We start from the raw sequence: 24982 nt of genomic DNA, 5'->3' as shown, positions 1-24982 counted from the left end.
ATTTGTGTTTGTCTTAATCTTTTTTTGCAAAGATATCATGTATCAGTGAGATATTGATGATTGAATGTTTATGGTTGTGGTCTTATGGACCTCATTCAATTTAAATTTTCATGGTTGTAGTTTGTGGACCTTGTTTATGTTTATGGTTGTGAACTTGTGATTTGTGAAACTTGGAGGTAGTTTTGAATGTTTATGGTTGTGATTTTGTGGACCTCATTGAATTTAAACTTTTATGGTTGTGGATGCTTTTTGTATAGATTTGTGAACCTTGTTAAATGGGAAAAGACTTGAATGTGTTATTAAATGCTTTTTGTAGAGAAGGAGTAATAGTGGTTTGTTGAATGGCCATGTGTGTTTTTTTTTTTTTGACAGGTAAATGGCCAAGTGTTTGAAACATCAAATGGCCAGTATCTGATATACTAAACAATGACTGGATAGCTCTCACTATGGGTAGAAATAATGATTTGTTGAATGGCCAGGTGTTTTTTCTTTTTGACAGGTAAATGGCCAAGTGTTTGAAACATCAAATGGCCAGTTTCTGGTCTACTAGTTTGAGTGGCTAGTTTTTGGTCTACTAGTTTGAATGGCCAGCTTTTGGTCTACTAAGCAGTGATTGAATAACTCTCACTATGGGTAGAAATAGTGATTTGTTGAATGGCCAGGCATTTTTTCTTTTTAACAAGTAAATGGTCAACTGTTTGAATGGCCAGTTTCTAGTCTACTAAACAGGTTGTAAGCTGACCGAATTGCTTTCACTATGGGGAGATTGCTGAATGGCTAGGTGTTTTTTTTTTTGACAAGTAAATGGCCAGGTGTTTGACTTTCTGAAAGTTTCAAATGGCCATTGGCCAGTTTGAATGGCTACTTTCTAGTCTACTAATTTATTACAAACTTGTTGAAAATTGAAACATCAAAAGGCCAAGTGTTGAATCATGAATGGCCAAGGCTGATATAGTAAAATCCCTTAGCAACCCATTGATTTTTTTTTAATAAAAATGAAAAAATAACAATGAAAACAAAAAATAATAAACAATCACACTGGTTTTTTAATAAAAATGAAAAAAAACCAAAAACCGAAGACCGATTAATTAGTTAACTGGTTAACTGCTTATTTCGGTTTGGTTTCGATTCGGGCTAATGCAAAAACTGGTGATACCAATTTGGTTTGTAAATTATGCCCACGGTTCGGAACCGAACCGTGGATACCCTTAATCAAGATGTAAGTACACAGGTTTAGGTCCTATGGAGAATGCGTTGAAGACCTTCAAGCATGTGACTACAACACACTTTCATCCTATTAGCAACCTAAACTTTTGCGCTTAGAAAGCAAAAGAAATGCACTGAAAACACTCACCATGGATAGCATGGCTTGAAATACCCATAGCGCAATCCCACCTTAACTTCAAATTCAACAAGTTAAAATACTTGCGAAGAAATGTATTGGGCTATACTCTCAGTGCAATGTAATTGGGCTTGACCCGAACATCACCTGTCCCATGATTTAATATATCAGCGTAGTAACCTGTTATGCTGTGAATCAATATCACCAAAGATTATAGTGCATTAGCATGGCGTGCTCAAAGAATCCTGCGACAACACATCACTTGTGATAACAAACCGGTGTGTTAACACTTCAACAACATATCTAAAGCAAGGTTGTAGTTGAGTTCGTGCTTGCGTGCGAAGCTCGAGAGAAAGGGTGAGAACTTTGATGCCAAGATCCCTATGGTGACACATGGCGAAACTCTACTTGTGAACCTTTTGTCTTAGATGTAACCAACTAACAAACTTTCCCACTTTGGAGAAAGTCTCCTTTCTTTTTATGTGACTTCCTATTCAGTTAGGATGGTTTCTCTATAAATAGAGGAGGGTCGAAGCTCTCTTCACGCATAAAAGCTCTCTTTAAGCTCACTGCAACTTCTTCTCCTCTTCCCTCTCCCTCTCTAAAGCCACCTAATGTCTTTCAAGTAAGCCCCTAATGTTGCCTTACCTCCCTACCTACATAATGTACCGAAATCACCTTGCAGCCCCACTCAAATAATAGTTTTTTGATGTTTACATCAACACCCCATGCAAGTATTAGGTGAAAAATGTGCAAAATATGGTGCATATATCAAATTATATCAACCATGGTGGTGTGGTGTGATGTGGTGTGGGTGGCATCATTATTCTTTAGTAGCAATGGATCTCCAATTTAATGGTTAAGCAATTGATTTCCCACTTTCTTTCTAGGTTACTTTATTTGACCACACCAGTATTAGAATGTACCCCAATCACCACGAAGGTGGGATTCAATCCTAAGTTCCCATGTCCCCAACTTCTACATCTCTTTTAACCAACTAGCACCAACCAGCCGGAGAACTTGCAAGCAAATTAGTTGGTAAGTTCTATGATGTCAGAAGCAAGGTTTAAAATATCACAATGTATCGGGCCGTATCGGCCGACACGTACCATTTTGATAAGAAACTAATACATGGAACGTGTAATAATCATGTGTTCCATTTCTTTACATATGTATCGGCTGATACAAGGCCATATCGGGCTGTTTCGGATCTGTATCGGTTAATACAAGCCCGAAATAGGCCGATACAAACTGAATCATTTCGGCTCCCCTTGTTCCATTAATTTCATTAATTTATATTTAATACTGAATCTCTCTCATTAATGTTGTTTATTACTTCTATATTTAAGTCTAATTTCTTCATTAATTAGTTAATTACTCCTATATTTAAGGCAAATTTAAATTTAAATTTGAATTTTAGCACATAATTACAATTCTCTCATTAATTTTATTAATGTTATGCTTGTTAACGATGCAAATGGAGTGTAAATCCTGGTTCAGGGTAAATTTGCACTTGGTTCACTTTTTCTTGTGTTTGGCAACATTACATTTATGCATTGACAAATGCTAGAAAACATATTTTCCAATGCATATTTACATTGATAATAAGAAAAGTACATCAGGTTGTGTTTGTTTTTAGTGTAAAATTTTTATGATGTAAAGTACATCGATTGAAAAGTTAATCAATCGGTTTAAATATAGTGAACTATTAAAGTGAAAAAGGAATAGTTAGTGCATATAAAATATTACATCGATTTTATCGATGTAGTCTTTACATTGATTATCAATGTAAAACTCCATTGTAAGTGGAGTTTATATCGATTTTCAATGAAAAATTTACATTGAAAACAAATGCGAACAAAATTGAACCGAGGTGTAAAGTTTACCCCAATTCTCATTTACACCGAAAACAAATGCAGTCTCAATAAAAAAGAAGTAAAATTGCATTCAAGTGGGCTTTTGATAAAAAAAGGCATATGCTTTATTGGAATTCGTGTTTGCACCCATTACAACTAAAAGTATGTTTGGTAAGAAGGTAAATTTGTCGGTGTAAAACTAACCCAACTTTGCAATTTATATGGACCCTTTTACACTACATATTTGCATTCACACTTATTTGCATCTTTTCCAGATGCAACCTAATTAATAATTCTCTCTCTCTCTCTCATTAATTTCATTTTATTAGTGTAAAAACTATTAACAATAACAAGACTTGAACCCTAGTCACCAAATTTTAATGCCCATAATTTTGCCACTAAACCACACCAATTTGTTTATTGTAAGTATATGCATTTTTAGTTTTAAATCAAATTTCTCTGTTTTTTGTGGTGCTTATTAACCAATTTGTTTGGTTATTTGAAAATTGATGTATATACATTCATATTTTAGTTTTTTTTTTTTTTGTTTTCTTACATTTTAGTTATTCCATCATTTTTCAATGGCTACTAAATATATCTCGATATGTCACATTTTATATAAAGATTAAATTATGTTTTTTTTTTTTACATTTAAATGACTTATTTACAATCATATAAAACTTGTAAGTATTATTAATAATATATATTTTTTATGATTTATTTGAATTTCCTAGCATATTTAGGCGTATCTTGATTTTTCGTTTGTATCCATGCGTGTATCCAAAATGTATCCCAATACGTCTCTTAAAATTATCTTTTAGATACACTTTGTGTTTCCGATACTTTGAACCTTGGTCAGAAGGATATATGGCAATTGGACTCAGGAGCCCAATGTTGGTGACAATAGGATTTGATCCAAAGTTTTCACTACAGCTAGCTTAAGAACTTGTGAACTGAGACTGAGATGTCATTTATAAGGCTATAAATGGATTGGAATCATCAAATTCTAAGGCTAATCCAATTATTGGAAACTTGCATATGAATCCAACCAAAATCTGATTAGATTTGAAGAGCTTGGATTTGAATTCGAATCCCAACAAACTCGGATCATATTCGAATTTAATCTGACTCCACTTTAATTTTTTAAAATAAAAAATTATAAAGTTAATTACATTTCAACTTTTATATATAAAAAACTACTATAAATATAACATACTAAATTTATTATATATATAAATTCATATATAATATAATATATACCAATATATTTTTTATAATTTTAAAAATAATTATATAAAATTTATATATTCAAATCAATAAATATTATAATATTCTTGCATTTGGATTTTAATCATATTGGATGGAGTCAAATCCTAATCTGATTCGACCTATAATATAATGTAGATTGGAAGATCTAAATTTGATCCAATTACATAAACACATCAATTCAAAGTAATCAGATCGAATGTTAATCAGGCCACATAGTTTCACAAACCCAACCATCATCAGTTGGTAAAGGATCGTCATTTTGGGCCAGTCCTATTTCTCTGTGTTCCATATAATATTGGTCTCTTGCATGGAGTGCTTGAAACACTAATTCAAAGAAGAAGACAAAAAAGAATGATTGGGGCCTAGCCATCTATGATGGCATGATCAATCCCGCATGGATTAAAATTAATAGGAAACATCATGCAAATTACAGGTGCAGTGCAGTGCGAGTAGGAATGGCAACAGGGTGGGGTGGGGATGAGGAGCATCTCCCCATTCCCGTCCTCACAAAATTCCCCATCCCCGTCCCTAGGGGGATACCCATCCCCATGATTTTTTTATAATGTTAACCATTTTATTCTTGTTTTTTATATTATTTAAAAAATAAAAATAAAATAATTAAAATTTACAGTCCTATTAGAAAAGATTTAAATATACTCAACTATATTTTTTAAAATATTAATATATAGACGTATGTACATATATATATACATATAATATATATATACATATATATATATATATTTATTCTTGTTTTTTATATTATTTAAAAAATAAAAATAAAATAATTAAAATTTACAGTCCTATTAGAAAAGATTTAAATATACTCAACTATATTTTTTAAAATATTAATATATAGACGTATGTACATATATATATACATATAATATATATATATCAGTGGGGATCACACGGGGAGGGAGTGCTCTCCCCGTTCCCGTGGGAGAAAATAATCACCATCCGCACCTCATTTGGGTTGGATCGTAAGGGAAATGGGGAAAATTGCCATCCCAATGTGCGAGGTTGGCATTTTGGTTATTTTAGTATGAAAACAGGGTTATTTTGTGAAAGAGATGATGGGGGAGCGGGGAGCCTGTTGTAGTGGAACCGTGGAAGGATAAGGTCATCTCAGAGCTTGGAAACTCCTCCACCCACCACAAGTCTAGTCTAGATTCTATCTCTAACAACAGTGGAACAATTCTGAGTTCTGAGATTTGGAGACGAGGTAAAGAACTCAACGGGAAAGCTCTGAACCCTCTAATCTGAGAAAACAATAATCCTGATCGATCGAGATGAAGGTTTTTACTCTTAGGACTCAATCCTACTTTCCAATTAGGCAGTCTAACCTCAACGCTCCAACGGCTATACATCAGTATCGCCATCTCCTCTCAATCAGTACCATTTCATATTCCAAATACCCTTCCAGTTCATCCCTGCCATCCATCAATTCCAGAACTACACCCCTTCCTACACAGAGCATTAGACACCGAAAGCAAACGGGCTATGGGGATAAGCCAACCGACTTGGATTTGGAGTCGTATTCCAAAGTTAGCGCTCATCAACCAAAACACGAGTTACTTGAAGTATCCTCTGGTGGATTGTCAAGGTTCGTGATCCTGGGTGCATTTTCTCTGGGACTAGCAATGTTTATTGCAGGGATGGATGACCAGAAGGCCTTGGCTTTGGGTCCTGAAGGGCCTTTGATGGAGGAATTTTGGGACAATATGAGGAGATATGCGCTTTATATTCTCACAGTGAGTACAGGTGCTATCTATACCATCTTCCAGCCTATACTAGAACTGCTCAAGAACCCCATCTCTGCGTTTCTCATCATAACAATTGTAGCGGGCAGCTTTTACATTGTTTCTCAAGTGCTTTCTGCCATGGTTGGTGTATCTGATTTTACTTATGACTATGGGTATTAAGTGAAGAAGAGTTTTTTGTCATTTTGATCTCTCTCCCTCTCTTATGCCGAACCATACCAGTACTTATCGGAGATGAATAACTGTATCTTATCCCAATTCAGTCGTTCAATCTATCAGATGAGTCTCACCATCAGTAGAAATTCAACCTGGTAATAAGTAATGGGTATTGTGTAAGCATTACCATTTACCAGTTTGTGTCTGGAAATTAATTACTATATATAAGATTCCTTTTTTCCTCAAAAGAGAAAATTAAAGCAGACCTGCAATCTCTTCCTGCATACATTGGTGAATTAATTTTTTTTTATTTCGTTGGCAAGTGAACTTTTAATTAAAAGAGAAGAACCCGGGTGGTCTGAAGGGCTTGGGGATTGCATCAAAGTCCATATATCATGATCCAATCAAGAAATAAGAACCAGTTCTGCTCTGCTCAAATGCCACTGTCACCTAGAATCCTGGTAGCTACTAAATGAACGAGAAGCTCTGCTTATAAAGGATAAACAAATGCACTCAAAAAATCAAAGTCCATGTCTGACGTCCACTATTACAAACCAAATGCCATCAGGAGTAACTAGAATCTGGATTTTTAAGATCCGCATCGCTCAACTAACATTAGAAAAGAATCATATACGGTTAGCTATCTGATAAAAAATCATCACTCTACTCAATCAAGAAGCATACCACAACTGCAATTTTGGTTAAACAGTTTTTGGCAAGCCATGTCTCTGCCCAAGCCACTATTTGTGTTCCTCTCTCTCTCTTGCTCACTCACTCTCACAATCTTTCCCTCTTCTTTGTCTTTGTAACAGAGACTTGGAAAGAAAAGGGTTTTGTGGGGTTTTCTGTGTTTGAAGAAAAGAGAGAAAGAGAGAGAGGGATTAGGGGTCGAGAGAGAGAGAGAGAGAGTCATCTTGACGTCGACGAATTAGAGGCGGGTTCATTCCCACTCAAATACTGTTCTGTTGTACTTTCTGTTTTTTGTTTTTTGGTTTGGCGCATTGGGTTGATGACTGGAGATGGATCTATTCTTATACCGATGTTGTGGATTGTAATACAAAAAAAAAAAAAAAAAATTGTGGATTGGGTTGCCCAATGTGTTTTGCCAACTTCATAATTTGACTGTTAACTTCTAATATTGATTTCCTCAATCCTATGGTGGTGCATACAGTGATAGAGACATAGGTTGGTGTTTGAAAAGCTAAGAAGTATTGCTCTGTGGTGTCATTCTGTTCATAGTGCTTATCGTTTATGGAAAAAGTATATGAAGTTACCTTTGCAGGTGGAGGTGCTTCTGACATGTCTTCAATCTTCTACTACAAATAATTGTTTGGACGCTAATTATATTCGAGTGATTGAATTGTGCTTTCCGACAGGGTAGTTGTTAAGGATGGTCGTGCTTCTTCTGCTTGGGTGACCTTGGATGGTGCAAACTGGTTTATCATATATAGGGGTGGAATATGGAATATGTTGGTGACAAGGTTGTGCAGTTGGTAAGGGTGTCAATCGACTGGTTTTGGATTGGACCTGTTCAAACCAAAACCAATTTGGATGGACCAACAAGATATATTGAATTGGACCAATCCAAACTTAAATGGTCGAAAGTATTTATTGGATTGGATTGGATCTGGTCTGTCCATAACGAATTTATATTGGATTGGGTTGGATTTATCCAATGTCTGGTCCATTGATATAAGATAAGAATATAAGTATCAATAGATCAGGTTTGAATTGAAAGCGATCTTAACAAAATCGAATTTGAACAAATTGGATGGTCTAGACATTAAAATTGGACTGGTCCAAAATATTCATTGGATTGGATTGAATCTGATCCATTTGTAATGGATTCACATGAACTGGATCAGATTGGACCAAATCCAGTCCAATTGACACCCCTAGCAATGGGCATAAGGCTTGTGTACTTTAAGATGATGGTTATTGATGGTGCGCAATCTGGATGCTCTTAGCTTGAGGGCAGCTCAGATGTCGGTCTGCTTTGTTGGATGGTCAAACAGTAAAAAGAGGAATGTTTAGAGGACCCAGGGTGGCTTACCCGGTGTGGGTGCTCCGATGCTTAAGTTGGTAACTTGTGTGCGAGCTGAAAGATTATATGCTAGAAGGCTAGTGAGCAAATAATCAGGCGTACCTTTTGACGTTGGGGTTGGTTCCCTTATATAGGTGAGTTGCCATAGGTCTTATGAAACACCTCCAAAATCCCCAGCCCGTGTTACTAGGAATCCATTCCGCACTTGGAGATGGATTTCGTATGAGCTAATAAGGCTTATCGTGTCTATCCGATCTAAGTGGGATAAGGATAAGGCTTGCAGACGTGCGATGTGATATGGGAGAGGTCGGAGATAGCTAGCTAGCTTTTAGAAGTCAGCTACGTGTCTTCTTGGCAGGTTGGCCACCACAAGCTACTTGAACCTCAACCTTGGTCGAGGTGCCTGAGGCACCCGAGCTGACCTGGCCTATTAAGGTGGTAGGGAGCACTGAGTTGTCGTCCAGTCAGTAGATCGCTTCCATGTGTCTGGATGCTGATAGGTCGGTCCAAATTACTCCTCATCAATTACCCCCCACTCCCGTGTCAGGGGTACTTGACCTGGTAGGGGAGTTCATGACAATCCTAGGTGGATTTGGCCCAGTCTTCATCTTGGTCGAGGTCTGGTCTATGGGTTATACCTAAATGACTCGATTGGCTCAACCTTAGAGCTAGATCGCATCTCAGGAATGCGCGAACATCACTCGAATTATGAATTCCACAGATATTAAACATGTGCTCAACTAATTTTGACCTCAAAACTCGTGCGACCGCCCTCATGGGAGTCGTCAGATCAGGTCAATCTGAGTTGTTCGTGATCGACTACAATGACTATAAATAAGGGCCTTGGGGTCCCATTTTCTTTGTCTTGATTTGAACTTTCGCGTTCTGGAGGTCGTGTGCTAACTTTGGCGTTTTAGGTCGGTCATCCGCTCTTTGAGGTCAGTCTATTTCCTTTTGGGTAAGATGTCTTTCCTTGCTCTAGTCTTTTCTTTGTCTTCATTTCCATCATGTCTGGTAGTGATAGTTTGTTTGATGGGAGTTCGGGATCTGGTCAGGCCAAGGAGGGCACCTCGTCTCAAGAATTGGAGTTTGGTCCAACCGAGGTGGGCACCTTGATTCAAGACCGTAAAACCTCTTATAAGAAGGTGTCGTCTTCACGGCAAACACACCAGCCTAGAGAACTAGATAGCTTCGGTCCTTCCAAAATGTCCCCCGAGTAGATTCATACTTTGGTTATTCAGTTCAAATTCCCCGACCACTATAGTTATTACCTACCCTTTGAGGGCTTTCCCTTGGAACACCGAGCACGAGGAGACAACATTCTTTGCAAAGCACTTGATTGTTGGGCTACGTTTTCCTCTTCACCCTTTTATTATTGAAGTTCTAAAATTCTTCGACGTCACCATCGACCAACTCCACCTGAACTCAATTCGCACCCTGGTTGGTACCATCCCCCTTTTCCACGACATCAATCTCCCTTTAGACTTAGATACCTTCAACTTGCTATCCTCCATAAAGAAAAATCCAGCCGGCCCTAAGGGAGTGGACAAGTTTAGTTACTATATAAATTATCGGCTTGGATACAAACTTCTTTATGAGTATCTTTCGAAGGTCCCGACTTGGAAGAGGAGATACTTCACAGTTGTTGATGGGAGGTGGCCTTTCCCAACACACTGGATGCATCAGTGACCCCAGGAATCATCTAGATAGGAAGATGAAGAAAAAGATGCATTCCCTAGTAGAGCTCCGCCTAAGGCTAGAGGACTACTTGACCGAGGAGAAACTTATTAAGGCCGGGATGAGTCCCTCAGGTAGGTCGTCACTTCGGGCACATGTACTTTGTCTTTTCATGCTTTTATTATATTGCTTTGGTTGATCTTCTGCTTGCCTTCCACATGTATTATGGCTGATATTCCGATGACTGAACTTTTCTCCAACATGAAGAAGAGAAAGAGGAAGAAGTCCTGAGGACATTCTTCCGAGAATGCGGTAGCCGATCCCATTGCCCCTACTAAGACCGAGGACCCCCCCATCATCAACTTGGTCGAAGAGGACCAAGAGAGGAGGTCACCGCTTCATCAGCCCGAGGTGGCCCATTCTTTTGAGCCTCAGTCTAGTTATCCCGGGGCTAGCTCTTCAGGTGGAGGCTCTGGGGGAAATGAAGCATCATGGATTTCTAAGTCAACCTTGACTAGAGCAAGGAAGCAGTTTTCCCCGAGGAGATTTCTCAGCTCGCCGAGCAGCTGACTCCTGAGATGGGCGCGAAGGCATTGTGCCATCTCATGGTAGTAAGTCTCGATCTCACCACTTCGATGTTTCTTGGATATTCTCTAATACTTAGTAAAATTTTGTTTCTTTTGCAATCCAACTCCATAGTTCATGCACTTTTGAAGCAATTTGAGCAGCTAGCTTTGAAGGTGCAAACTGCTGAGGTGGTGACCATGGAGTGTCGGGCCAAGATGGTGAAGGTCATTGATGCCATCAGAAAATTGGAGGCTAAGGTGGCGACGAAGGGCAAGCAGGTTCAGAGATTGACGAAGGAAGCCAAGGAGTGGAGGATTGCTTTCACCGAGTGTGAGGCCACTCTCACTCAAGGAATCAAGGACACTGAGGTTTCTGCCATCGAAAACTACAAGACTTCTCCGAAATTCGATAAACTTAGGCAAGACCTCGGTACCGTAACCTTTTGTATGGGCTTCAAACTTTTCTGCTGGTTAGCTAGGTGGGCGTTCCTCGAGCTTGACTTCGGAGCTGTCACCATCATGGGTGTCACTATGGAGATGGTGCTTGAGGCTGATAAAGACCCCGACTCTGAGTAGGAAGATGATGACGATGTTGAAGAGGGAGCTACGGAGAAGGATGGCCAAGATGCCGTTGTTGAGGAGGCCCTAGACACTGATGAGGCCAAGGATAGTTCTGCAACCTACTATGGGTGGGGTCTAGTAGGTTTTTTTCTCTCTCTCTTTTTTTTTTTTTTTTTTTTGATGTACAAATTCAGATTTTGAAGTAATGAAATACAACTTTTCTTTTCTTCACCTCGCGTACAAAAGTTTTCCTCATAAAAAATATTCTAAGTGTAGGTTCTCCCCAGGCACCCAACTTCTAGAACAACTAGGCATGGTATGTGGTAACCCGAGGTAACTATTAGCCGAGGCGAGTAGGCACGGTAAGGTATATGACCTAAATTGCCTATATGCTGATAAGGCATAAATAAGGTTTTCTTGTGCTACCTATATGCTAGAAAGCGACTGGGTCTTATTTTATCTTGGCACCAAGTCGTTACCAGCTTGACACCGTGACCCTTAGGCTTAGAGTAACTCGTCGTCCACTCTTCGATGTCTCATTTAGCCGACGTGCGGCCTGACCAATTCGCCTAAGCGGGTGGTCATTTGTTCTTAGAAGATTTTTGAGGTGGTGGATGCCTGACTCTTGAGCTCATAAGTAGTACTTCCTTAAATTGTCAATGTTCCAGGCACGGGGCACTTGCCTCTCATCTAACGTCTTGATCTCATACGTTCCTTTACCGAACACTAGTTGTACTCTATAGGAACCTTCTCAATTCCATCCAAGCTTACCTACACCGGGCTCAAGTACCATTACTTTCTAAAGTACTATGTCACCAACTCGAAAGTGGCATCGCTTGACTCGAGCATTGTAGTACCAAACTACTCACTATTGGTAGGCTACAGTCCAGATGTAGGCCAGGTCGCGTACTTCTTTGATCAGGTTAGGGTTGGTCTACAACTTGTTGTCATTGGCCTCCTCGTCGTACGCCTCTAACCATAGGGTTGGTACTTCGATCTCAGCTGGGATGACAGTCTCTGTACTATATGTCAGACTGAATGGGGTCTCTCCGATTGCTGTCTTAATAGTAGTTCGGTAGGCCCATAGGACACTGGATAGGTCATTGACCCACAAACCCTTAGCTCATGCAAGACGAGCTTTGAGTCCACGAAGGATCGCCCTATTCGTCACCTCAACTTAACTGTTCTCTTGTGGATAGGCCAATAATATCCTTGCCTTAGTGCTTTTTGGGGAAGCGCCTTAGTGCTTTTTGGGTTTCTATAAGACGTGCCTTAGTGGTCTATCAATTAGGACGATGATAGTGTGGGCTTGGAAGTAGGGGCGTAGCTTCCAAGCTGCAATGACTAGTGCGAAGGCCAACTTTTTTATGCTGGGGTACCTAGTCTCAACTTCCTACAAAACCTTATTGATATAGTAGACAGGTCTTTTGACCCGGTCTACTTCTCTTATTAGTACTAAGCTGACTGCCTCATCACTTGCAAAGATGTAAAGTTTTAGCTCATCTCCAGGTTCAGGTTGGGTCAAAACCGAGGGTGAACTTAAGTACCTTTTGAGCTCATCGAATGCATGTTGGCACTCTTTGGACCATTCAAAGTCCTCATTCTTTTTTATGGCCATGAGAAAGGGCAAACACCGACTAACCGAATTAGACATGAATTGGTTCAGGGCGGCAATTCGGCCAGTTAACCTTTGTACTTCTTTTATTGTCTCGAGTGGTTTGATATCTAGGATAGATTGAATTTTATCTGAGTTGGCTTCGATGCCATGCTGGTTCACTATGTAATCAAGGAACTTGCCCAACGTGACCCTGAAGACACACTTGTTCGGGTTGAACTTCATGTTAAATTTTCTTAAGATTTGAAAAGCACAATTTAAATCATCAATAAGAGAAGAGGAAAATTGGGTCTTCACGACCATGTCCTCTACATAACATTCAATTTTATTGCCTATTAATGGCTCCAAAATCTTGTTTACAAGTCGTTGTAAGGTAACTCTTACATTTTTTAGCCCAAAGGGTATGACTTTATAAAAGTACAACCCTAATTCAGTTACAAAAGAAGTTTTGAACTGGTTGGATAAGTCTATTTGAATTTGAGTGTAGTCTGAATAGGTGTCCATGAAGCTCAGCAACTTGTGCCTCGAGGTTGCGTCTACCAGGTGGTCAATTCTAAGAAGGGGGAAGCTATCATTTGGGCAAACTCTATTGAGATCGGTGTAGTCGATGCATATGCGCTACTTGCCATTGGCTTTCTTCTTGAGCACAAGATTTTCTACCCAGATCGGATACTGGACCTCTCTACCAAAGTCTATGGCGAGGAGCTTCCCAACCTCCTCATCTACTATCCTCCACCTCTCTGGGGCAAAGTTTCTTTTCCTTTGCCTGATTGGCCTGACTAAAGGGTCCACATTAAGCTTATGAGTAATGATACTAGAGTCAATGCTGGGCATTTCTAGTGCTGGCCATGCAAAAACATCTAAATTTTTAAGTAAAAAACTTACCAGTTGTGACCAAAGTGGTTCGTTTAGGCGAGTGCCGATTTGGAGAGTCTTCGTGGGCTCAGTATTAAAGAGTGGAACCTAGACAATATCCTCCATCGGTTCAGCTTGCTCGTTGGTGTGTTCGGGGGGCGGCTCTAGCTCGACGCCATCTACTAGCTTCGCTTTGCCCTTCAGTGTTGTGACATAGCACTTCTACAATTCCAGCTGGTCACCCCGTACTACCCCCACTCCGTACCTTGTCGGACACTTCATCGAGAGGTAGTAGGTCGACACCATCGTATGAAGTGCATGCAAGATGGGCCGACCCAAGATAACGTTGTAGGGGGACTGGGTGGCGACCACAAGGAAGGTGTGCTTAAATTGGATAGTGTTGGGCTCTGCTCCTGCTACTACTGACAATTTGATCCTGCCAAGGGGCTTCACTACATATCTATTGAAACTGACCAGGGGCATGTCTGCTAGCTGAAGGTCCTTCCGGTCCAGCTCCATCTTCTCAAATGCTTCCAGGAATAAGATGTCCGAGGAACTGCTTGAATATACTAGAATTTGCTTTACCTCAAAGTCATTGATCACAATTTTGACCATGAGGGCATCATCGTTCGAATACTAGATCCTACGAGCATCGTCCTCGGTGAAGTATATGACTTCCTCCACTCGAGGGCGCTTCGGGAGGTTTTCATCCTCATGCTCCAATTCCTGGACTACATTTTTGCCCATTGCCGTGCTACAACCTGCTACCATTGACCCACTTGTAATCATGTTGATCCACCCATTGACCGGTTTCTCCCATGCTGGTGGATCCCAGGGTGGCTGCTCTCTATTGTTCCACCTGCTCGACTCCAATGCATCTCTATGCTACTCAATAGCTCAACGGTCCTTGTCCTTGTACTTGATGAATTGTTTGAGGTAGCCACGGTGGATCAACTTCTCGATCTCATCCTTCAAGTTATGACAACTCTCTGTATCATCCTGGGTGACCACTCGACATAATTGGCTTCGTTAATTTGCAACAAAATTCCGCCCTATTTTGCATTCAGGGCGGTGTAGTTCTGGTTCTGGACTAGGGGTTCTAGATCACCGACCTGATCTAGAGCCTCGACGTGGTGATCGACTCTTTCTAGGCGATTTGCTTCGCCTACTGTGCGGTGACATTCTTCTTTTTGATGATTTACTCTTTCACCGTTGATGCTTGTTGTTGCTGCTTTCTTCCTCTATTTTCTTCCTTTCCCAACTTGGTGCAGCTCTAACCAGGACCTGAGAGCCTTCTCAACCTTGATGAACTTATCAACTTCTGTGAGGAACACCTCCATAGAAGTTGGTGGGTTCAACTCGAGCTACCAACGGAGATCAGGGTGACAGACTCCTTTCTGGGTCGCGGTTAGTTGAACGGTCGGGTCAAGGTTTAGTACCTATAGCCTTTCTAGGTTGAATCTTTTAATATAGTCCCTGAGGGACTCATTCTCCCGCTGGACCACATTTAGAAGGCTAGTCACAAACTTCAGGCACTTCTTACTCATAGCGAAGTGCATAGTGAAAAGATCTATGAACTGGTTCCAAGTTTTTATTGAGCCAGGGGGTAGGCCTCAATACCATAATCTTGTCGTGTCTTTGAAGGTCATGGAGAAAGCCATACAGAGATAGGCTTCATCTGCCCCATGAAGTAACACCAATGACTAGAAGCTATCACTATGATCACTGGGGTCAGTGATTCCATCGTAGGTCTCCAGGGCGGGCATCTTGAAGTTCTTCGGCCGCAGGGCCGATAGGATTTCTGGTGCTAATGGGGAAGGCCAACTCAGTGGAATCAAGGACGGTTGAAGAGCAACCAAACTCACTTCTTCTCTCTTCTTCTCAGCCTCCAATGTGGGGAAAATGCTGCTCTTTGGGGTGGTGCGGCATGCACGTCCACGATGTTGCTTCTTTGTCACCTCATTGGTGTTATTTGCTTCGGTATTGGCCGGAGTCTCAGCCCTAACATTCTCCTGGTCTCTAACGTTCTCCCGATCTTTGACATTTGAATGAACAGGGGCTGGGTCCCGATTGTCGTGGTGGTAGGATGGGTCCAGGGATTGGTCCTTACTTCTCACATTGGGTTGTTGTTTGCTGGGCTATTGGTCATCTTGTTGATGATGTTGCTGGTGATGCTGGTCATGGTGGTGCTTGTCATTTTGTGATCAACAACGCTCCTGATCGCTTTGATGACTATGTTGTGGCTGGTTGTTCTGCTGGTCAAACACAAAGGCTCGGGGCAGCAATGGACATCGGAGAGGGGCTAGATCCCGAGGTGGTAACTGGCCCCGAGGTGGAGATGGACCCTAAGGTGGTGATTACCGTTGGTGTTGCTGGTTCTGCTGATGTTGCTGAGGCTGTTGTGGTGGCATTTACGCTTTGAACCTCTCCTCTACGTTCGTAGTTGTAGGTTCATAATCCTGACATTCTACACCAACTCATAGAACTGCCGTGCATCTATCCAGGCAAGAACCATAGAGGGCACTACCGCTGGCAGAGGGGCGCTTGCATGAGGTAGTGGTGCATTGACTTGCTGTAATGGGAATGTCAGGTTTGGCACCGCTGATACTCTTGGAATGGTGTGGGGCATGGTGAATTGCCCGATGGTCATAGAGGGGATCTCTTGGTTGACTGCAGGCTGATCCTACCCCCCAGTGACAGACACTTCGACGTTCTTGTTGTTGTTGCTAGAAGATGCCATTGAGTTGGTGAAAGTAACTGACTAAAAGGTAGGAACATGTTCTTTTGTCACAGTTCCCATAGATGGTGCCAATTAATGGTGCGTGATCTAGATGCTCTTAGCTGGATGGAAGCTTGGACGTCAGTTTGCTTTGTTGGTTGGTTGAATTACAAAAGAGAAATGTTCAGAGGACCTGGGGTGGCTTACCCGATGTGGGTGCTCCGATGCTTAAGTTAGTAACTTGTGTGCGAGCTAAAAGCTTGTATGCTAGAAGACTAGTGAGCAAATAATTGTGTGTACCTTGTGACGTTGGGGTTGGTGCCCTTATGAGCTATCATAGGTCTTATGAAACACTTCCAAGATCCCTGGCCTGTGCTACTAGGAATTCGTTCCGCACTCGGAGATGGACTTCGTGTGAGCTAATAAGGCTTATCGTGTCCGTCTAATCCGGGCGGGATAATGATAAGGCTTGCAAACATGTGGCGTAATCTCGAAGAGGTCAGAGATAGCTGGCTAGCTTCTAGATGTCGGCTACATGTCACCTTGGCAGGTCAGGCCACGACAAGTTGCTCAGACCTCAGTCTTGGTCGAGGTGCCCAAGGCCCCCGAGCTGATTTGGCCTATTGAGGTGGCAGGGAGCACTGAGTTGTTGTCCAGTCAATAGATCGCTTCCATGTGTCCGAATGTTGATAGGTTGGGCCAAATTACCCCTCATCAGTTATGTTTGTGCAGTCTCTACACATCCACATCTATAATGATAATAGTTGGCGATCTCATTCCTTGAGTGGCATTTGATAAATATGAAAAGTTAAAAAGATATTAGTGGCGTCTGAATTCTAAAAAGAGACATAGATGCTTTTCGAATTTTTAGAGGCTTTGAACAGAGAAGGTTGTTTGTGTTGAATCAAACCTTCAGCATCTAAAATTCCTTAATTTTACTATTTTACCCCTAGAACATACTATTTGGTAATTTTGAGTTCAATTTGTACTATTTCATAAATTATAATTTATTAATTCAAAATAATATTGAAAAATATGAACAAATTATGATAAGTTATAAAAAAATTAAAAATTATTAAAATAAGAATAAAATTGAAAAAAGATATAAATTTATAAATTAAAAAAAAATTATTAAAAGTTAAAATAATAACAAAAATAGTAATAAAATCCATGAAGTAAATCCTCTTCTTGGAAACGTTGTCCAATGTAAAGCTTTTACTTTTCTCTAGGGCTCTTCTTGTTTATACTTCTCAGTCATGTTAAAAAAAAAATCAAATATAAAGACAGAACAGAAGTAGCACTACCCCATAATGAAGAACAAACATAAATGGTCTTATCTGGGATTTCAAGAAGGCACAATTTATTTCTAAATATATCTGATTTTCTTAATCAACAAATTTTTATTAATTTTTTAGAAGCTCTATGCATAAATGATAAATCCGGTTTTGGTTTGGACTTTTTTGTTTTTAATTTTTTTATGCTCAATATTTAAATTTTGATTTGGATGAATTTAGGATTTTTTTGGTAATTTGCTGAAATCCCCTGAAGTTTTTGGTTGTTGCTAAAACCTCTCTTGAAGTTTGATAATTGCAATTACCTCCCTTGAACTTTTTGACATAGTTGCAAGTAGACCCCCTCTGTAAAATCTTCTAGAAATAGCCATAAAATGTTTAAAATATCCATGTAGTTGCTTTTGAAAACATGTTTATTTTTCAAATTTTCTCTTCATGTGAATCACTACCCCAAACCCTTCCAATCTCTTTTCTAACATTGATTTATTTTTCAAATTTGTCCATCATATCAATCACTAAAAGGGATGCAACTTTAAATTCTCTTTGTTTTTATTGTTCATAAAGTTTGTATTGTTTTTTTGGTAGAAACCATATTCATTAGTAACAACATAGATATTTTGGGCATTTTATGCCCTTTCTTACAAGATTATATCAAAGCTGGTATACTTGCAATTGTATTCAAAAGTTCAGGGGAGGTGATTGTCATTACTAAACTTTAGGGGAGGCTTTAGCCATTTGCTTGAAAGATTAAACCTCTCATAAAGTTTTTATCTGATTGTCCGTTGAAACCTTCTCTAAAGTTTAATTATTGCAATCACCTCCTATGAACTTTCTAATACATTTGCAATTAGATGCCCTTGGTAGAATCTTCTAAAAAAGGCATTAAAATATCTAAAATATCCATGCAATTACTATTGAGGCTGGTTTCTATGAAGAAAGACAATACAAACTTTATGAACAATAAAAACATAGAGAATTTAAAGTTGTAGCTTTACCTTTTAGTGATTGATGTGAAGGGCAAGTTTGGAAAATAAATCAATTTTAGAAAAAAAGATTGGAAGGGTTTAGGTTAGGCTAGTGATTCATATGAAAAGAAAATTTGGAAAGCAAACATTTTTGTTAAAGTAATTGCATCGGTATTTTTGACATTTTTGCCCTTTTTTTAGAAAGTTCTACGAAAGGTAGAGGTGTAAATCGGGTCATGCTGGTTTGACATGGCATGACTTGCCTGCGATCCACACAAAGAGTAGGTCGTGCCATGCCGTGCCGGCCTATGGGCCAAGTTGGGTCGTGCTTCCCTCCCCTGGGATAAGTTGGGGGTTGTTTCTACTTGGCCCACGGCACGATCCCGTGTGGGCCTTTGTCATGCCATGTCGGGTTATGGTACAAGCTAACCCTTTTTGAGTTTATGGGAGATGATTGCAATTACCAAATTTAAGCAGAAATTTCAGCATCAACCACAAATGTGAGGGGAGGTTTCAGAAATTTACCCTTTTTGAGTTTTATAGACCTTTGGAAGAATGTCGGATTGAATGGTATATATAATCCCGTCATGTTCGTATATTTTCCCTGCCTTTCTCTTTCTTTTCTTTGCTTGAGTTGACATTGGCGCCTCACAGGGCGCTTGACTTTTCGTTCAAACCAAACACAGTCTAAACGTCGGAAATGGAAAGGAATACAGGCACGAGGCAAGAAAGAGAATAATGAGAGTAGAAGATTTCCCGCCCCAAAACAAATATTAGGAGTTTCTTTCAAATTTTCAACGGGAGACTAATCCATGAGAGACACCCAAATATAGGGCGTTCGAGCTACAACAACAGGAAATTTCGTCTACAACCGAAATTTAGGTTTTGTCATCTCAGAACTGTGCTCGATGGATCTCGGCGACTTCAACAAAGTTTGGGAAATTAAATCTCTGGAAAAAGTAGGAAAAGATGAAGCAAGGAAAATTCTTGAGAAAATAGCGAAACAGGTTCAACCCATCATGCGAAAGCACAAATGGAGAGTGAAGCTTCTTTCTGAGTTCTGGTAATCTTTTTGCTTGTTTTATCTAATTTTTTTCTCAAGTTTTATGCTTTTATTGACAATAAATTTGTCAACCCCTCCTCGTCCAATTCTTCTGGTATTGTCGCGGAAATGAAAAAAAAAAAGTATAGTCCGAAGAATCCGGCCCTTCTAGGGCTCAATGTGGGAGGAGGTATTCAAGTTAAATTGAGACTAAGGAAGCCGAACAGAGATTGGGAGTTCTTCCCGTACGATCAGATTCTCGATACGATGCTTCACGAGCTGTGCCACAATGCACATGGCCCTCACAACGCCGACTTCTACAAGCTATGGGATGAAATCAGAAAGGTTTTGTCAAATTTTCTTTTCTACATTGCACTTTAAAAAATTGATAATTCTTTAGAGAAGTAGAAATAAAAAACTATTTATCTCAGTTTATTCTCACATTTGGGTTCTTGCAAACCCCTCTTTCTCTCTCACACGCGAGCGCGCGAGCACACACACACACACACACACACACACAGTTCTCGTAGTTTGTGGTAATGAATACAACTTTCTGTAACTTGGGTGAGCTAGGTGTTTTTTTCCTCTTTTTTTTGATCAGTAGTTTTTTTCCTCTTTTGTGGGAGAGTTGAATATGAACTTCTGAAGTCCTTCTAAAGTTCTGTTTTTGAAGTTGAAACCATCAGCATAAGCACCGGAGATATAGAGTTGCAAATTTCTGTACGCTTTCTTTATTTGTCCATCTTCATAATGATATTGTCGACGGGGTTGTTCTTTCTCCCGTTCTTCATTAAATGTTTTTTTTTTGGTAAGTTTCTTCATTAAATATGTTCTGTTATGGTGTAGCCATATCAAACCGTAACAAATGTGGCTTTTCTACTTACATGGCAATACAGTAAATGAAAATGGGTACATTGGCGGTAGATGATTTGCCATTTTTCTAAACCATTACCATTGATGGCCACATGCAGTTTTAAACTTCACTCTTTAAACCTACATTCTAGGATTCCTTTTTGATTTGATCTGTTTTAAACCTCTAATTTATTGGTGGATAGCTTGTGGGAATCTTTGTTATGCTTTGGAGATCGTTGCAAAAAGTTATTAGTGTGGATTCACAATTCTCAATTCAAATGGGGAATAACTGCAAAGGGATGATCCTTCTGGTTGTAGAAGCTTGGTTCTTGCCTTCTTGGTGGCCTACCTACGATAATTGGGAAGATGACAAAAGGAAAAATCTGTCTGCTTTGTAGGTACTTTTATGATCAGCACCATTATTGCAACAATTTTATGAATTATATCCACTACTGAATGTATTCCCCAGGAAACCTTCTGATTTATTGTTTGAGCTGCTATTGGCTTTGCTCTCAGAATAGCCACTGGGGAGTTAGTAGTGGCTGTGGAAAGAATGGCTTCTGTATTGTTTGTGCTAAATGCAGAAGCTATGGCTTTTAAGAAGAGGCTTGGTTGAGGCTCTTGGTTGTGGAGCCTTGAACCTTATTGCTGAGTCAGTCAAATTCTCAGGAGCTTATTACTGCCATCAACTTCTCTTCCATGGCGAATGACAAGGTTTAGCCTGCTATTCGTGATATCAAGGTTTTGGTGGATAGCTTGTGGGAATCTTTGTTATGCTTTGGAGATCGTTGCAAAAAGTTATTAGTGTGGATTCACAATTCTCAATTCAAATGGGGAATAACTGCAAAGGGATGATCCTTCTGGTTGTAGAAGCTTGGTTCTTGCCTTCTTGGTGGCCTACCTACGATAATTGGGAAGATGACAAAAGGAAAAATCTGTCTGCTTTGTAGGTACTTTTATGATCAGCACCATTATTGCAACAATTTTATGAATTATATCCACTACTGAATGTATTCCCCAGGAAACCTTCTGATTTATTGTTTGAGCTGCTATTGGCTTTGCTCTCAGAATAGCCACTGGGGAGTTAGTAGTGGCTGTGGAAAGAATGGCTTCTGTATTGTTTGTGCTAAATGCAGAAGCTATGGCTTTTAAGAAGAGGCTTGGTTGAGGCTCTTGGTTGTGGAGCCTTGAACCTTATTGCTGAGTCAGTCAAATTCTCAGGAGCTTATTACTGCCATCAACTTCTCTTCCATGGCGAATGACAAGGTTTAGCCTGCTATTCGTGATATCAAGGTTTTGGCGTCTAAATTTCAGAGCATATCTTTAGATAGGTTAGCAGGTCTTCTAATTTAGTTGCTCATCAGGTGGCAGCTTTTTTCTCCTGGTTGAGAGGTTGGACTGGATGTGTCACGCACGGTCCTCCTTGGTTGGAGAATTTGATTGTTGTTGAAAGATAATGTTATCCTTCTGTTTTCTTTGTTCCGTTTACATGTGTTGATGTTTTCCCCTTTGTCTACGAAAAAAAAGAAAAGAAAACATAGAGTTCTTCCAATTTTAAATGGAACCATCTAGTAGTGCACCCATATAACAAGGACATCAGCATGCATGTCAGTGTATGTTGCTGGTGTGAGGTGCTTGATTAAGGTGATGTTTTGGTACTTGAAACACTGCCACATAAGTGCTGCCTAGGCGTTTTGAGTTCAAATGTGAAATTTCTGTTTGGTTGAGTGTTTTGATTTAAAACAGTCATAAAATTTTTCTTCAAGAGGCATAAACCAGGGGGCTTTGGGGGAACATTAAATTGAAGTTTCCTCCATCGGCCATCCATTTGAAGAGATAGTTCATGGAGCTGTCCCTTAGTTGGCATCATATGTGGCAGTGTAGAGATATATTCTGGTGCATCACTTACTAACAAAGATGGATATATACCATCGAATACCCCATGAATCCTACCTCCATTTTCCTTTTTTTTTTGGAGGGGAAGGTTTCTATACTTATATGCTAGTATGCTTCTAGAACCATTAGATCTGCATCAGGTAGCAATGCTAAAACCAAACACACACTGCTCAAAAAATTTGTTTAACACCTAGCCATTGCCTCTCTAAATGTTTGAACCTGAAGTGACAATGGTACCAAAAACAACCTAAGTTACCTAGGAGCATGTTTTTATGATAATCTGTGTATAATAGGGTGCTTATAAACATGAAAAGTTATGTAACTGATATCTAAATAATGGTTTAAAGCAAGTTCTATTCATTGTATTTTGTCTAAATAAAAGCGTTGGACAATTTTTATTATATAATATAGCTATGTGAACCTACTTATCGAAAAAAAAATATAGCTATGTGAACCACTGCACCTCTAGTGGGGTTTGGAACAATGTTGTCAAATTTGAATTGATTCATAAAGTCCTAGAGTGGGATTTGAATTGTGAATCATGAACAAAAGATATAATATTGAAATTTAAGATTTGCAAAACATAATTCATAAGTTCAGTACATTTCTATATTGCATTAAATAGAAGTCTAGAATAGGTTTACCTTCACAAGATAATTTGATGGGATTCAGAGGGTGCTCAATCATGATTCTTTCTAGAATGGGACTCTGGGGTTGATAGGGATCTGATTCAATTCAAATCATGACTGAATTGTGAATTGCACTTACTTAACGGCAGTGCTCTCGAAGGCCTTTTTGTCTTCTATATTGTTCTTCCATCTCAATTCTATCATTGTATTTCCATCTAGTTACTTGATGTTTGGAAAAATTAAGCCTGTATTAATTTACTTGCATCTTGATGCAAATGCAATTAGTTTCTTTACTACATTGATTTGTTTTGTTCATAAAGTTTTGTGGTTGTCATGTTTAATTTTTTACTCTTCTGCAGGAATGTGAAGAATTGATTGCCAAAGGAATATCTGGCAGTGGGAAGGGGTTTGATCTTCCTGGGAGACAATTGGGTGGTTTTTCCCGTCAACCCCCTTTGTCATCTCTTCGCCAAACTGCACTGGCTGCAGCAGAAAAGCGAGCACGCCTTGGATCTTTGTTACCATCTGGACCTAAGCGCCTTGGTGGTGATAGTAAAATTATGGTTGCACTTAGTCCAGTACAAGCTGCTGCAATGGCTGCAGAAAGGAGATTACAGGATGAGCTGTGGTGTGGATCGGACTCCTGTGGAGCTTCTGTTGAAGAAAGTGACATTGATGCACCAAAATGTGCATCTAGGGACCAGCCTGCTGAAAACTCAAAATCTTTTAATGTTTCTGGGAGGCATGCTTCAGATCTGATATCTAGGAAAAGACAGCGGGTATCAGATGGTGAATCATATTTTGAGGCATCTAATGCAGGGCTGGAATCTAATTTTGTGGATTTATCTGATTGTGCTTCAACTTCGGGATCCGGGCTTATTCGTGATGTAACAAATAGTGCAGAGAATGAAGATATTTGGGAGTGTGGAACATGCACATTGTTCAACCCTGTGAGTTTTAACACCCATTTTTCAATTATTTTCTTTGATGGTTTTTCATTTTCAGCATATTCTTCATTGGTTTCTGATTGGATTATGTATATGAATTTATGTTCTTTATTTGGCTAATATGTGTGGTTGCTGCAGCCGTTAGCTCCAGTATGCAAAGCTTGTGGTAGCCAAAAGCCTAAAGATGTTGAAACCAAGTTCAAGATCTGGTCATGCAAATTTTGTACTCTAGAAAACAGCGTGAAGCTGCAGAGATGCTCAGCTTGTGGAGAATGGAGATATTCATATGGACCACCAGTTTCTACACCTGCACCTAACCTTGGCACATGAGATTTGTAATTGGGAAACGCATGAAACTAGACAGTTCTAAGTTGTTCTTTGGAGTGCTTCAGAGTTAGATACCATGCATCTTTGAAGATATCGGCGGCAAATATTTTCTTGAACGCAGGTTACTGGTGTTGCCCTAGAAATAGAACCAAGCTTATTTTTACACTGGTCATACATTGATCCTTGCTTCCTTGACCTTTCGATTTTCTTCTTGGTTGTAAGTCGTTTTGCTTAACTCATGGTAAAGCCATATTATTCTAAATACCAACATAGGTCATGGTGAAGCTATTTCTGGAAAAAATGTTTCTTTTGTATAATTATGTGTTTCACAATTTTTTTAACAGAAGTAGGTTAAAATCAAGGTTCGAAAAAATTGTTATGTATCGGCCCGTATTGGTCGATATGTATCGTATTGGGAGTACCCCAATATGCCCCTACAGAGGGTGTATCAGGGTTCTACTGTTTCAAGCGATGGAGGAGCCTTAAATTGGCCCCCTTGAACTGGTTTTGAAAAAAAAAAAGTAAAAAAGGGTCCGATATTGCCCAATGCACCCCTATCGGCGTATTGAGGGTATCGATATTTAGAGCATTGGTTAAAATGATGGTATA

At 39.6% G+C, this 24982-nt stretch overlaps 2 protein-coding genes across 2 annotated transcripts; both read left to right on the top strand.

Moving 5' to 3' along the window:
- Positions 1–5549: 5549 nt before the first annotated feature.
- On the top strand, positions 5550–6413 carry LOC148875086 (uncharacterized). The gene has a single exon (XM_088966799.1). The coding sequence runs from the start codon at positions 5760–5762 to the stop codon at positions 6390–6392; it is 633 nt and encodes a 210-aa protein (XP_088822925.1). The 5' UTR covers positions 5550–5759; the 3' UTR covers positions 6393–6413.
- A 12831-nt stretch (positions 6414–19244) lies between these two features.
- Positions 19245–24608, top strand: LOC148875085 (zinc ion binding protein). Its single transcript, XM_088982997.1, has 4 exons — positions 19245–19743; positions 19872–20067; positions 23459–24049; positions 24185–24608. The coding sequence occupies exons 1-4, from the start codon at positions 19589–19591 to the stop codon at positions 24374–24376; spliced, it is 1134 nt and encodes a 377-aa protein (XP_088839123.1). The 5' UTR covers positions 19245–19588; the 3' UTR covers positions 24377–24608.
- Positions 24609–24982: the final 374 nt, after the last annotated feature.

Source organism: Nelumbo lutea, chromosome 1 (genome assembly GCF_056320005.1).
Source record: "Nelumbo lutea isolate HS-2025 chromosome 1, American lotus-T2T, whole genome shotgun sequence".
Taxonomy (NCBI): Eukaryota; Viridiplantae; Streptophyta; class Magnoliopsida; order Proteales; family Nelumbonaceae; genus Nelumbo; species Nelumbo lutea.
This window is presented reverse-complemented; position numbering and strand designations above follow the sequence as displayed.

Excerpts from the sequence above, each read along its gene's own strand:
- LOC148875086 (XM_088966799.1), top strand. The coding sequence starts at position 5,760 with ATGAAGGTTTTTACTCTTAGGACTCAATCCTACTTTCCAATTAGGCAG.
- LOC148875085 (XM_088982997.1), top strand. The coding sequence starts at position 19,589 with ATGGATCTCGGCGACTTCAACAAAGTTTGGGAAATTAAATCTCTGGAA. Across the intron at positions 19,744-19,871 it reads AAGCTTCTTTCTGAGTTCTG|TCCGAAGAATCCGGCCCTTC; the intron begins GTAATCTTTTTG and ends AAAAAAGTATAG. Across the intron at positions 24,050-24,184 it reads CATGCACATTGTTCAACCCT|CCGTTAGCTCCAGTATGCAA; the intron begins GTGAGTTTTAAC and ends TGGTTGCTGCAG.